At 38.1% G+C, this 14,153-nt stretch overlaps 2 protein-coding genes across 5 annotated transcripts in view; one reads left to right on the top strand and one right to left on the bottom strand.

The window, feature by feature from the left end:
* Positions 1–14,153, top strand: part of LOC137658845 (citramalyl-CoA lyase, mitochondrial-like) — a 214,161-nt gene that overhangs the window by 97,526 nt on the left and 102,482 nt on the right. Inside the window, exon 9 of one of the 2 annotated variants that reach the window (XM_068393939.1) lies at positions 3,859–6,239. The exons of the other annotated variant lie outside the window; for it this stretch is intronic. The gene's annotated coding sequence lies outside the window, so the exon portion shown is untranslated. Of the gene's footprint in view, positions 1–3,858; positions 6,240–14,153 lie in introns of those variants that run through there. 2 annotated transcript variants of the gene reach the window in all.
* LOC137658844 (glycosaminoglycan xylosylkinase) overlaps positions 6,247–14,153 on the bottom strand; it is a 197,407-nt gene continuing 189,500 nt past the window's right edge. For all 3 annotated transcript variants that reach the window (XM_068393935.1, XM_068393937.1, XM_068393936.1), the window contains exons 8-9: positions 13,772–13,831; positions 6,247–11,621 (exon numbers count right to left, since the gene is read on the bottom strand). In XM_068393935.1, the coding sequence (XP_068250036.1) occupies positions 11,414–11,621; positions 13,772–13,831 (268 nt within the window). In that variant the 3' untranslated portion in view covers positions 6,247–11,413. The remainder of the gene's footprint in view (positions 11,622–13,771; positions 13,832–14,153) is intronic.

Genomic DNA, 14,153 nt, shown 5'->3' with positions numbered 1-14,153 from the left:
CTCACCTTTAAGACTCTTTTCCTGATATGCTTAGCCACAGCTAAAAGAGTCAGTGAGATTCATGCCTTCAGCAAGAACATCGGATTCTCATCCGAAACGGCTACATGTTCTACAACTTGGTTTTCTAGCCAAACACGAGCTGCCTTCTCGGCCTTGACCAATATCGTTCGATATTCCAAACTTATCGTATGGTTGGAAATGAACTAGAAAGAGTCTTATGTCCTGTAAGAGCTCTTAAGTTCTATTTAAAAACCTTTACGAGGCCTGTCTGAAGCTTTATGGTGTTCAGTTAAGAATCCATCTTTGCCTATGTCAAAGAATGCTTTATCCTATTTTATCAGACTGTTAATACGAGAAGCTCATTCCCATCTGAATGAGGAAGACCAAGCTTTGCTGAAGGTAAGGACACACGAAGTTAGAGCTGTCGCAACTTCCGTGGCCTTTAAACAAAATAGATCTCTGCAAAGTATAATCGACGCAACCTATTGGAAAAGCAAATCAGTGTTCGCGTCTTTTTATCTTAAGAATGTCCAGTCTCTTTACGAGAACTGCTACACTCTGGGACCATTCGTAGCAACGAGTGCAGTAGTGGGTGAGGGCTCAACCACTACAATTCCCTAATTCCATAACCTTTTTAATCTTTCTCTTGAAATGTTTTATTTTTGTTTTTGGGTTGTCCGGAAGGCTAAGAAGCCTTTCGCATCCTACTTGATTTGGCGGGTGGTCAAAGTCATTTCTTGAGAAGCGCCTAGATTAGAGGTTTTGATGAGGTCCTGTTGTATGGGTTGCAACCCTTGATACTTCAGATCCTAGGGGTCGCTCAGCATCCTAAGAGGATCGCGAGGCTCCGTAAGGAAGACGTACCTAAAAAGGCAGAGTAATTGTTCAAGTCGACTTCCTTACCAGGTACTTATTTATTTTATGTTTGTTATTTTGAATAACTGCTAAAATTAAATACAAAATACTTAGCTCATAATAATGTAAACATGTAATGCTGGTCTCTACCCACCCCCCTGGGTGTGAATCAGCTATATGATCACCGGCTAAGTTTAATATTGAAAAATGTTATTTTTATTAATAAAATAAATTTTTGAATATACTTACCCGGTGATCATATATTAAAGGACCCTCCCTTCCTCCCCAATAGAGACCCAGTGGACTGAGGAGAAAATTGGTTCTTTGTTTGCTTGGAGTACTAAGTACCTGCTCGACAGATGGCGCTGTTGATGTACACCCCCACCTGCATAGCGATCGCTGGCGTATTTTGACCGTAGGTTTTTCTGTCGAGCAACAGAGTTGCAGCTATATGATCACCGGGTAAGTATATTCAAAAATTTATTTTATTAATAAAAATAACATTTTTTAATGTATTGATATATTTAATTATATAAAAGACTAAAAATTCATGCTTTAGTATTGAATATTCAATGACCTTGTGTACAGTAACATGTGCAATAACTATTGCAGCCCTGCTTTATCTTCCTCTTGTGCATCTCAAAGGTAAAGATTGTTTTGTCGTCTGGTGTTGAGGAGGAGATAGGAGAAAATCACAAATTTTTAAAGTCATGTGTATTTTTCCTAGCTATGCAAACCAGAGTTCTTTAATTAATTAAAGATATTGTTTCGGCGTGAGCTGGTATCGGTCGTTGAGTTCGATATTGAGCGGTTATTCAACTGGGTAGGGAATGGGCCGAGGAGCCCTGCCATCTTTTCTAGTCGGATATTCTTGACTTTTATTTTGATCTTTTGGCTCAGGACTTAAGAGAGGTGGTTGAAGAGGGAAATTTATATTAAAGGGCTTGGGTTTGTATAGCTATAAAAAATATAGATTTGTTCCTTTACAGCATACAAACGCTTCTCCTTTGATTAGGGAGACTCGCTGATTGTTGGGGTGGAAAATTAAATTTTTTCCCTAGAAGTGATCCATGCTCAAGTTACATGGGCTCAAAGCAAGAACCCTTGTCATCCCCTATCTGTCTGCTATGTGGATAAGGAACTGATACTAGGTCTTGGATTGTACATAAACATGCACATAACTTGACTACAAAGTCCAGCACTAAACTAAAGATCTCCTTCCACACCTCAGCGTGGGTGATATTAAAAGAACCCATGCAACTCGCCAACTCTTTTTGCCAATGCTATGGCTAGCAGAAAAAGTCTTGAAAGTTAGATCCCTGTCTGAAGACCTTCTCAAAGGCTCAAGTGGGGGTACACATAAGAACTTTCGGGACCAAGGTCACATTCCACTTCAGGGACCTAAGGTCCTGGGTTGGGCAAGACTGTTTGAAGTTTCTCACAAGCATAGATAACTCCCTAGAAGAGGAGTGATCTAAGTATTTCAGTCTGAAGACCATACTCAAGGCAGAGCGGTAGTGTTTGGTGGCCAGGACTGAGGCTAGGAAATCTCGGCCTGAAGAAAAACCCTCTACAACATCAGTTGCAGAGGATGGCTCACTTGACTTGGTAGACAGCTGTAGAAGACTTCTGGAGATGCCTAGACACCTCCTGTGCAGTGCCTTGCAAAAAGTCTTTCGTTCGGAGATGTTGGAGTCTCCACCTGTATCCGTAGTGTTAGAGACTCCATGGCATGGTGGTAAATACTTCTTCTGGTGTGGCTAACAGAGAAGAGTGGGCCATAAGGATAGTTCTCTTTGGACCTCAACCAGAAGAGCAAGGAGATCGGGATACCACTTGGCATGAGGCCATCTGGGAGCCCCCAGGGTCATCCTGATTTCTAGCGTAACAAACAGTCTATAGATTACGACGGAAAGGCGTATATGGCCAGGTGATCCCATGGGTGTTGGAAGAAGTCTTCAAACAACATCCACGGGTCCGGAGCAAGGTAATGGAAAGCTTCCTGTTCACCTGCGAGCAAACAGGTCAATCCCCTGAGAGCCCAACAAGGCCTTTTTGCTACCATGGGATGTCAAGACTATTCTGCTGCTACAACTTGGTTCTGGGGGCTGAGTGTGTCTGCTAGTACATTCTTCTTGCCTGGAATGTACCTTCCTGACAACTCTACAGCGTGAAATGCTTCCCAGATGTGCATCTCCTTCGTCAGCTCGCAAAGGGATCGCAAGATTGCGCCTCCTTGCTTGTTGACATAGGCTACTACTATGGTGTTGTCGCTCATCAACACTACCGAGTGCCTCCTCAAACATTATTTGAATGCTTGCAGTCCTAGGAAGGCTGCTTGCATTCTGAGGATGTTGATGTGCAGTTGCCATTCCTATTCAGTCCACACCCCCGAGACAGCCAGGTAACTCAGGTGTGCTCCCTACCCCTTTCTCGATGAGTATGATAACAGAAGCACGCCCGAAGGTAGTGAGTCAAGTGGGACTCCATAGGTGACGTTTTCCTTGTTGAGCCATCAGGCAAGATTGTTCGGGACTTTTTGCTCCACCAGAACAGGAAAGAATAAGGGATCCCTGTCTGCTGACCAGTGATTCTTCAAGTACCATTGAAAAGAGATCTCGGGATGAGGTGCCCATGCTCAGGTACTTCAACCTCTGCTTTGATTTCTCAGTTTACCACGATCCCCAGATCATGGCAGAAAGAGAGAGTCCGATCTCAATCCTTAAGTAACTGCCTCTTTGAAGAGTCAGGATCAACCAATCTTCAAGGTTCACCAAAAAACGTATCCCACGCAACCAAGGTGAAAACCTGAGTGAACACTTGGCAAGCCAAACACAGTCCGAAGCACAGACACCGTTGAAAAATACTTAGGAAAAATACAAATTATTTCTAGATTTATTACTTATTTTTAATTCTTATTGTTAACATTTTATTTTGTATTTTTTATCCTGTTTAATTTGTTTATCTTTCGTCCCTCACTCAAAATTTTTCTTTTTCTTACAGAGTGACAGAAATTGGGGCACTAGCCAGGTTTCTTGGTGTTAGTTGTATAAGGCATGTGTGACGAAAGATAGTAACCTATGTGTCTCATTCTGTGGTGTATAGATCTTACGCTGCTTGGAGAGTAGGGGTGGCGGGATCTAGCTTCACCTGCTGGCATGGAGTAAATTCTCAGACCCACATGTGTGATCATCCACCCTGTCCAGGCCTAAGTTCACAAGATTTTACCAGGCCAACTGCATGACTGAAGTTCTACCCATAAAAGGTGCCAAAGGAGCCTCCCATAGGCCATTGCACTCATCCTCGAGTTGAAGGACTTTCACGAACGAACTCTCAGACTCGGCAGGCTCCCAAGCACCCTCGCCCTTTGTCAAGGCCTTGGGTGAAGCTGCGCGCTATGAAGACTCAGCTCTCCTCATGAATACGATCATTCTGTCCCACGGTCAGAGCAGAGAAAGTAGTCGTGTGTTGCTGAAGGCCTGGGCTTGCCAATGCCAATTGGAAGAGATCTCTTGGTACGGGACCTGACAGGAACAAGAGTACCAGGTACTTCTCTTCCTGTGGATCAAGGCAGAGGGGTAACAAGGGCATCGGGAGCAAGGCTCTCCACCTCCCATTCTAGACCAACCACACACATTTGCTTGTGAAAGGTTTCTAATGGTACCATCCTCTCCATCAAATCAAACACCCAAGTTTCGATGGAGGGAGGAGCAAGTGTCCCATGTCCAGGAAGTAAGAGAAATGGAGGTCGCTGAAGCTCCTTCATCAACCTTGATTGTCGAAGCTCCTTCATCAACCTTGATTGTCGAAGCTCCTTCATCGACCTTGAAACGGAGAGACGGAATTGTACACCTGTGTTCCAACCAGCTACAGGGTCAAGAACCACTGATGTGCCATCCACCCACCTCGAGAGAGAGGTGGTTTCACAGGGAGCTCTATCACTGTGACTACATCTGCTCTTCACCCCTCTCCTCGGAGGATGAGGAGAAAGAGGAAAAATAACGTACGCTTCTTCCTTTCTATCTCTCGCTTCTGGCTTTGCAAGAATATCAGTCGACGATGGCACTCCCCCGAAGGGAAAAACCACAGAGTTTGCTTTGACAAGATCCACAACACTGGGGGAAGGAGAGGCACTAATAATGCCCCACGACCCCGCCACGAGCAGCACCAGAAGCAACATCAATGACACTGAGGGAGCAGGAACAGGGCCTGGACCCCCTGGCACAAGGCTCAGGGCAACAAGCACAGGGGAAGTGATCGAACACACTAGAACTGGGTTAGGGAATGAGGGTAACACTAGGAACAGGGGCACCAACGCTAGATTTATTTTTGAAAGGCGCAGGGGATACAGCTCCCAAAACCCAGCACTTTGCCAACTATTTTGGGCACTACCTTACCAAAATTACCCTTCACTTTCCTAGTGAAAACCACCTAGCTCCCTGACCCTGTGCAAGTCCCCATGCCCTTCACCACTGGGAACACTTGAGAGAGACAGTATACTGTGTACCGGAGGAGAGGTAGCCGTAGCTAATAACTCCCTCAAAAAAGTAATAGAGGGCCTACCTGAAAGACCAAGCCTCCCAAAGGTGAAACTTGTTGTCAGCAACCTTCAGTTTAAGTTTAAGGATTTTCACTCTCAGAAGGGGAACAGTGAATATCAGGGGTTCCCCACACTCCAGCAAAACCTGAAAACTTGACCAATGTAGATAGGTGTCTCCCTGTGCCCGTAGTGTACTCCCCGGGGACTGATCAAGGGGGCAAAGCAAAGGCAAGACAGAAGCAGCAAAATACTTCCCCAGAGTCATCTTGGTCCTTGCAGAGTCCAACCCTTTGTGAACTCTTTGCACTGCATCAGAAGCCATGATCCACACTCGATACAAGGCGATGACTGCTAAGTCATGTCCTCTACAAGAGGCACAGAGGGAGTGAAAATCAATAGCCAATTTAGCCATGAATTTGTTGCAGCGTCTTCCCCCGGCAAACACAAGTTTCTTGCTTCCATTACATCACAACCACTAACAATCACTTCCTGTAAAGAGAGAGAAATTAATAGAGTTACAGTACATTTATCCACAACAGCGCTTAAAACGAGTGAATATCCGACTGGAAAGGGGTGGGGCTCCTTGCTGCACTCCCTACCCAGTTGGATAAACTCTCGTTATCCTACTTTAATGACCGATTCACTCTCACACAAATGATATCCCTAATTAAAGGACGATGGTTTGTATGCCGTGTAGAAACAATTAGTTTTTACTGGTTCTTTCATAACAGACTTGATTATTTTTCCTAGAGATATAGAGTATTTTGGCTGTCGGTGATATATCATTCAACTTCATTGCTTCTTTACAGTTTCTTGAGGGTCTTAAATACATAAAGTAAAATAAGCAGTGGTATATTTGAAGGTTTTATTGCAAAGAGTCCCTAAATAAAGATCACATTTTTATTTCCCTACTTTCATACAAAATTTATTATAAAAATAACTTTTAATATATTCTGAAATATATTACTAATACGAGTGCCATAACGAAAGTCTTGATGCATGGTGGACTGCTATTTTTACAGATTCAACTAAAAATTATACAAGAAACAAAAATATAAATCCTACTTTTGTGTGGCCATCAAACATTAACAGCACATAGTGTACTGATTTTTCATCAAGAAAAAATAAGTTTAAAAAGTAGACGTCAGGGTTGCCAGGTTTTCCAAATGAGAAAAGGCCAACGTCTGATCAACTGCAGCTTTAAAAGGCCAACCTACATGAATATACCAAGGCACTTCCCTCAATTTTGGGGGGTAGCCGACATCAAACAAATGAAGCAAAAAAGGGGACGTTGATAATCGTTGAAGGCCAACCTAATAGTAGAAAAAGGCCGAAAATATAGCATATAAGGTTAACTAATTTCCAAAAGGCTAAATTTAGGTATCAAGCACAAAAAAATAAAGGCTAAATTTGGAGGTGTTTTTTTTTTTTGGTCCAAAAAAGGCCAACCTGGCAACCCTGAGTACAGTACACTTTTTCAGAACCTACTGAAATTAGCTTACTACTCTGTGTAAATGCTTAGGAAGACAATAACATATTAACATTTTATAGCACCAAATAAAAGCAGTTTTGAGCCTCACAGCAGTTAAAATAAAACTATAAAAAATAAACACAAAGCATCAAGGTCTATCATCTTCCTGCCATACGAAATTTCATTGGCACAAAAAATTCACATCCAAAGAAAGCATCGAATGCGCAACATTAGGAGAGACTAAAGTTATCATCTCTAGCCAAATTAGTCAAACCATAGCAATATTATTTTAACCTGACCTATAGCCTAATAAACTTCTCTGGCTATCCCCAAAATATTAAGAGAAAAAATATGAATTATATTTAAAAATTTCACTCTTGTTAAAAACGATTTGCACCAGTAGTTAAAAAAAATGGTGTCTCAGCTAGATTTCTGAAAATTGTTTTTGCCTTTTAATCCCAAGCATGGCAAGTCAACCAGTAAATGAAGAACTGTTGTGGGAGCTTTAAAACCTGTGTCCATTATATACATCGCGAGCAATGACAGGAAGATGAACATATATATTTCATAATTTGCTGACAAACCCTAAAAAATAGAGATAATACAGTACAGCAAAGATGTGGCACAAATTTTATAACGTACAGAACTTTCAATTCTTCAAATTGAAAAATTACCGATTATTTTTATTCCATAAATATTTTAAAACACTTTAAATGATTTCTTCAGTGTTCAAAACTTTTCAATAACGCTACTTTCGATAGTCGCTACAGTATTAGTGTAGCTGAAAGCATTTTAATTATAAATTTTTCTTGCAACCTTTCATTCAATTACATATAAAAGCTATTTATTTTACATTTACCTATATTATAATAAAAAGTGCTTTTGTCATGGGACATGGTCAGTTGGATAAGCTGAAGCAAGCTAAAAATAAAGAATATGTTAAAGCAATACTAAAAATATAAAAAATCTTAAAAAGGTAAATTAAAGGGACTACCCATAAACACCAAAATAACATACAAAGCATAATAGAATTGTACTTAATATTGATAAGCGTTAAGCAGATAAAGAATGAGGGAAAAATAATCTTGGATACATCATCTTGAACTTCAAACCTCTTGGAAGGCACATAAAGGAATGACTTTGCTCTTCAAGTTCAGCAGACCACTTAATGTTATATGAACAGTTAAAAATTCAATAATTTGCCAATACCATTAGTGCATTTAATATGGTGCACTGTAAACACTGTTCAGTAATCTTTAGTCTCTGTTGAGGCTCCACTTTTTAGCCTTCACTGTACCTTAGTGCTGGGCTATACCGTTGATCATCATTTAATAATTTGTCCACACCCACTAATCACTATTCATATAGTATGTAGTGTGCTGGTTTCAGTTTTGTGATTACCAGAGAACTTTTAAAATTTGAATGTACATGTTCAGCATCTTATTTCTCTTCCCTTTCCAGTACTGTTACATCTAATTAAAGATGCAAAGAAAAATAACATTATGCAGGTCTGCTGTGCTCAAATACACAGGGGTAAGTGCAAAGCTAAATATGGATGAAAAAAAAGAAATTGTAAACTTTGTTAAAATACTGGATCCTGGCAATTCTAGTGTTAAAGGAATGGTTTCTCTATGTAAGGGATTTTATGTTGTTTATAAATTTCACATATGGAATAAACATTTGTAACATGCATTTCTGGGATATTTATACATTGAAAATTAATGCTCTTACACTTACAGCTATCTTGCTACTTCAGCAACACATACACTTACAAACAGTACTTGGACATTTTTGCCAAATAATGTAAAACTCATCCTTTTACAGATGTAATTTTACATGCAGGGAACTAATGACAAATTTAATTAATGGTAAGGAAATTTTATGAATAATGCTTAATTCTCACATAAAAACTGTTAATATTAACATAAAATATAGGAAGGGTGTCGAGCAACTTACTGAAACCTTTCAAATTTGGAGGTGTGTGAGCTTTTTTTATAATTAAAAGTTTATAAATAAAAAGCTAAATATTGAAAAAAAAAGAGAACTTTAATAAAGAATACTGTAACTGAGTAGCAGTCTAGGCACTAAGATTATGGCTGTATGTAGCATCATCGCAACAAAAATGTTTAAAATAAAAAATAAAAAGTAGCTGTTTGGCACTGAGATTATGCTGTAACCAGGAATAACAGAACAACAGACAGTATAAAAATCAAGACTAAAATTATGTTGCATTGTGCTTTTTGGGGTAAGCGCGGAGGAAGCATTTGCAAACATGATTTATAGATTCAATCCAAAATGAAATGGAACAATTGAGGCAGTAGCTGTCTCCAAAATCTAGGAAGAATGAGCATCATCAGAACTTGTCTTTAGCAATTTACATGAGTTCAGCAATAAACCTTTGTAAAGTTTGTAAGGTAGACACCTTATCATATTCAGTCTGTTACTGTGTTTTCTACCTCCTCGGCTTCCTGTTCAGGGGAATGAACTTTATAAAACAATACTTACTGTTTTTCTCGTTTGTTTACCCCTTGGCAAGAGAGCTGCTGGACATTTGTTTTTCAAGGGACTAATTTCAGCAGTGGAATTACTAACATATCTACTTGCCATGTTAAAATGACCCGCAAGGAGTTGGTGGCCGATCTTGCAAGCGAACCATGCACACTGCCATCCAAAACGTGATGCAACTGATCAGCTTTGGCTGAAACATGTTATACACAGAGAATCAAATGGTGGGCTGTGCCATCTGCATATGAAAAATTAGGTTGCTATACAGATTTTACATTAGCCAATGGAGGGATAGTAGGATCTAAGCTACCAACAACGTGTTCTACCTCACCATGCAAGTTTGTAAAAGAGCAGCTTGGCAGCTTGGCTTGCAGGAAGGGGATTGTTTTGCACCAGGAGGGTCGAAAGTAAATAAAGGATTCGACTCTATGAAAGGAACTTGAATCTGCAATGCGCTGTGCATCTTCAGAACTTTAACTGAATAGAATACTAGAACCACTAGACCTAACTCAAGCTAGGACTTGAAATAGTACAGTTTGATTTAGAGTTTCTGCTGTTAAGTAAAGACTCGCTGGCCTTGTGAGATTTCACAAAAAGAAGCTAAAGAAGTTAGGAACTGTTGAAGGTCATCACTATCAAAACTTGGATTGTTAAATACTGTGTTGCAAATTTGCTGCTGACCTGTCATTATAACAACTATAATCAGCTAGCCTTATCTTCAGTGAATTTCCCCATGAACTAGAAGAAAGTTTACTATGCGTTTTGAACTTTTAATTTGATGTAACCATAGAAACCTACTTTTCTATAAAAGGAACAGTGAAGTCTTCAAACTCCACACAAAGAATATTTAAATCACAATAGTGTCCCTGACATGCGAGACAAATCCTGATTGCCCAGAACAATCTCGGCAGTAGTTACTGACAAATTCAGAGGACATCTTTAAATCACTAAAAATCCCAAACTGAACCATCTGGAGTACGTGGCTGTTATCAGACTAAATGCGACGCAGAGACAAAGGTTCTGTAGTGTGCCCCATCTCATTACATTACTAGAGGCATAATTCTATTGAAAGGAAAGAAAATAGAAAGTTTTTAGTTATAGGGGTAAATGTCCATATAACTGAGCTTCCAGAGAAAAGCAATATGAACAAGGGATGTTCAGTGAAATAATTAGTTTTCAATATAAAAGAATATTATGGATGATTTCATACTAATATAAACTAAATAGCTTATGATATTTTAAGCAAACAAGAAACTCAAAGTATAGGTAGAGATATGCAGAATAGACCAAATGTGTGGCTGTAAATAGGAGCTGCTAAAACTGACTAATGTCAGCCACTAACATCTTTTTTTTTTCACCCACACAATATCCCTTAAAACACATTACTGTACTTATATAAGAAAAACATTTAAATATACAAACCATCTGATAAAATCTTGCAACGTGCTGTAAAAATCAAAACATGTTACAAATTGTAACCTATAGTATGTAGTCATGGGATGAAAGATATCAAAGATATGTAAACAATATTTGCAGCTTGGACTTAAAAGTAATCATAAAATGTAGTTATACACAAATCTCCTAACACATAAATCTCACTCTGCTTGATGCACTTTTTTGTAAATGGCTTCTATCTTCATATAGTATAAAAAAAACTAGCTAATCCTATTCATGTTATGAAAATCTTTACGGACAATAATGCAAAGATAAACTACAGAAATGCAATAAAGTACAAAGCTGCATAATTAACAATTAAGAGATAATTTTCTAGGATAATAACTTTACTGTACAACTGAAATACTTTAAAAAAAAAAATATCTCGCTCAGAGTTTAAGAATTGCAACAATTTATACACATGTAATAAAAGCACCTAGGAATGAGATGATCATAAACAACACATGAATAAATGAAATCATCATGAATAATACATGGATATAAAAATAAAATCAAACTTGTAAAATTTTAACAATTTCCACCAAATTCCTCCACATGACACAAATTCACGTCACTGTTCTCTTGAGAACATAACTAACAAAACCACCTTAGTAAAGGACATGATGCCACCCTCCTCTTCTCTCCCTACACATACTTAGAGCAGCCAAGATATGTAAAATTCTTCGGTCTAATGCTTGAAGGTGAGGTTTGGTCAGAATTGGGGCTATGGGGTCCAATGATAAAATCTCCTCCAATGCTTTCGACAAGCCACCGCCACTCAGGAGAATCAGTCTCTCGTATGTTGTTTGACGTAGCCTGGGAAATAATTCCTACGTGTAGTTATGGTCACTGAATGGGATAGGATTATTATTTTTACATAAACTACCTGACTTAACTATTAAAATAATTTTCAAAATAGTTAAACTCTTAAAAATTTAAAAGAATTAATTCTCTCCCTTTAACATAGCCACTTCATTTGTGTCACTATCGGTAAAATATTTTCGAGTCAAATTTGATACTCATAAATGGCAAATTCTGAATGAAAAATATATATTTTACCCTTTAAAGGAATATAAAAAATTAGATTTACCAGAAAAAATATAATGGAATCTGAATTTTACAACATTGAATGAACCTTGAAGTGTCTTCCAATTTCCAGGAGGAAAAACTTATCCATAATTTTCAGCTAAATATCCTTTAGGTTTTATTGCAATCAAGGCTAGAGGAGGACTCAGTCTCATCTTTGTGGTCATACAAGTCAGACCTTACTATTCATAGGGTTTAAGTATCAATCATGCCAGTGAATGAGAAAAAACTGCATATAATCACTGAACCCTTATTTCTTATTATTATTATTATTACTTGCTAAGCTACAACCCCAGTTGAAAAAGCAGGATGCTATAAGCCTGGGCCCAATAGGGAAAATAGCCCAGTTAGGAAAGGAAACAAGGAAAAATAAAATATTTTAGGAACAGTAACATCAAAATAAATATTTCCTATATAAAAAATAAGAACATTACAAAACAAGAGGAAGAAAAATAAGATAAAATAGTGTGCCCGAGTGTAGAGAACTCTAACCAAAGACAGTGGAAGACCATTGATTCAGAGGCTATGGCACTACCCAAGACTAGAGAACAATGATTTGATTTTGGAGTGTCATTCTCCTAGAAGAACTGCTTACCATAGCTAAATAGTCTATTCTACCCTTATCAAGCGGAAAGTAGTCAGTGAACAATTACAGTGCAGTAGTTAACCCCTTGGGTGAAGAGTAATTGTTTGGTAATGTCAATAGTGTCAAATGAAACTTGTGCATCTCAGTTTTGAGACATTGTTATATTATACTTAATAGAAAAGACCAAAAAAACCCCTAATTACAATTAATCTCAACTTACTCTTCCCTATACAGTATGCTGTGCTGTATTTGATCCTATATAACTCAAAGCTTTTTAAGCTCTACTGTAGTTAAAGAGATTCGCAAATATAACAGAATCATTCTCGACTTACTTTTCCCTTTTAAATAACAATATGTTGTGCTGTATTTGGTCTCCTATCAATCCATTCCTTTTTATTTTTTGTCTTTTCAGTTAAGGTGCATTCACGAGTATTCAAGTGTGAATGCACCCTAACTAAAAAGCTATATAAGTATAGAGTTATATATGACCAAATGTACTTAGGAGAATAAGCTGAGATAGTATAAGTGAATTTTCAAGCCCTTGTTTAATACTGTAATGACTTATTGTCTTTTCCATCAAGGACTGATCTGTATTTGTTATGTAATTGTGAATAAATTCTCATACACATTGATTTATTGAGTACTAGACCCTTCCTGAAAATAATAAAATTCCCAAATACAAAAATCCAGCAATGGTAAGGTCTGAATGTACTCAAATTGTCTGACATGATTCAACATACTCAGCTTTATACCTCGATTTAGAATAGGATTTTTTCTCTTATGAAAATCTGATAAAAAAATAAGAGGGAGAGGGAAGCCTGGATTCCTCAGAGGGTGTTTATTCTTAAAAGACAAGACTCCTCAATTCCAAGACATGGAGTTCCCATTCACAGTGATGAGCAAAGTCATTTAAAGAATACGTACATACATATACCAAGGCACTTCCCCCAATTTTGGAGGGTAGCCGACATCAACAAATGAAACAAAAACAAAAAGGGGACCTCTACTCTCTACGTTCTACATTTTGTAAGCCGTACCCTACTGTCACAACTTGGTTTTCTGCTTTCTCTTCTATTTTCTCCTTTTACAGATTTCTGCAATGTTGTAATCTTAGGCTTCTAGTGACATTCAGTACAGGATATTGAGTCTCCTCTATTGAACCGTACCAACACAGCCAGTGTTTAAAAATTTTATGTATGTTAGTTTTGCTTCCATAAAAATTACATGTTTTCCCCAAAAGAAAAATTTAGCATCATAACCTGTGATTCTTAATCACACTAAGCAAAATACTGACCTACAACATTGTAGTAATGGTGCCAATACATCCATGTGATCCACGTAAGCATCTCCAAAACTGGAAGAAAAAAAAATGCATTAGATATTTCTAAAACTTAAATAATAAAATTATGAATGACCCAAGTTTACTTGACTGCTGTAGAAAAGAAATGACAAAATGCATCGGTGATTTCCATTATTGATTATCAGTCAAGTGATACTGTGAATAACATGGAAAAAAGCAATGAGTAAAAGATTTTTAAAAATCCATCATTTTATTACTTTGACACAGATACAAACCAGTACTGTATACAAAAAAGGGGATGGCAGAGCTTAATATTTTTCTGAACCACCTAAATACTTAGTCGCACGATTGATTGGTACCAACTAAGGGTCCCATT

Source organism: Palaemon carinicauda, chromosome 19 (assembly GCF_036898095.1).
Source record: "Palaemon carinicauda isolate YSFRI2023 chromosome 19, ASM3689809v2, whole genome shotgun sequence".
Classification (NCBI taxonomy): Eukaryota; Metazoa; Arthropoda; class Malacostraca; order Decapoda; family Palaemonidae; genus Palaemon; species Palaemon carinicauda.
The sequence above is the reverse complement of the archived record's forward strand: the minus strand, read 5'-3'. Positions and strand labels throughout refer to the sequence as shown.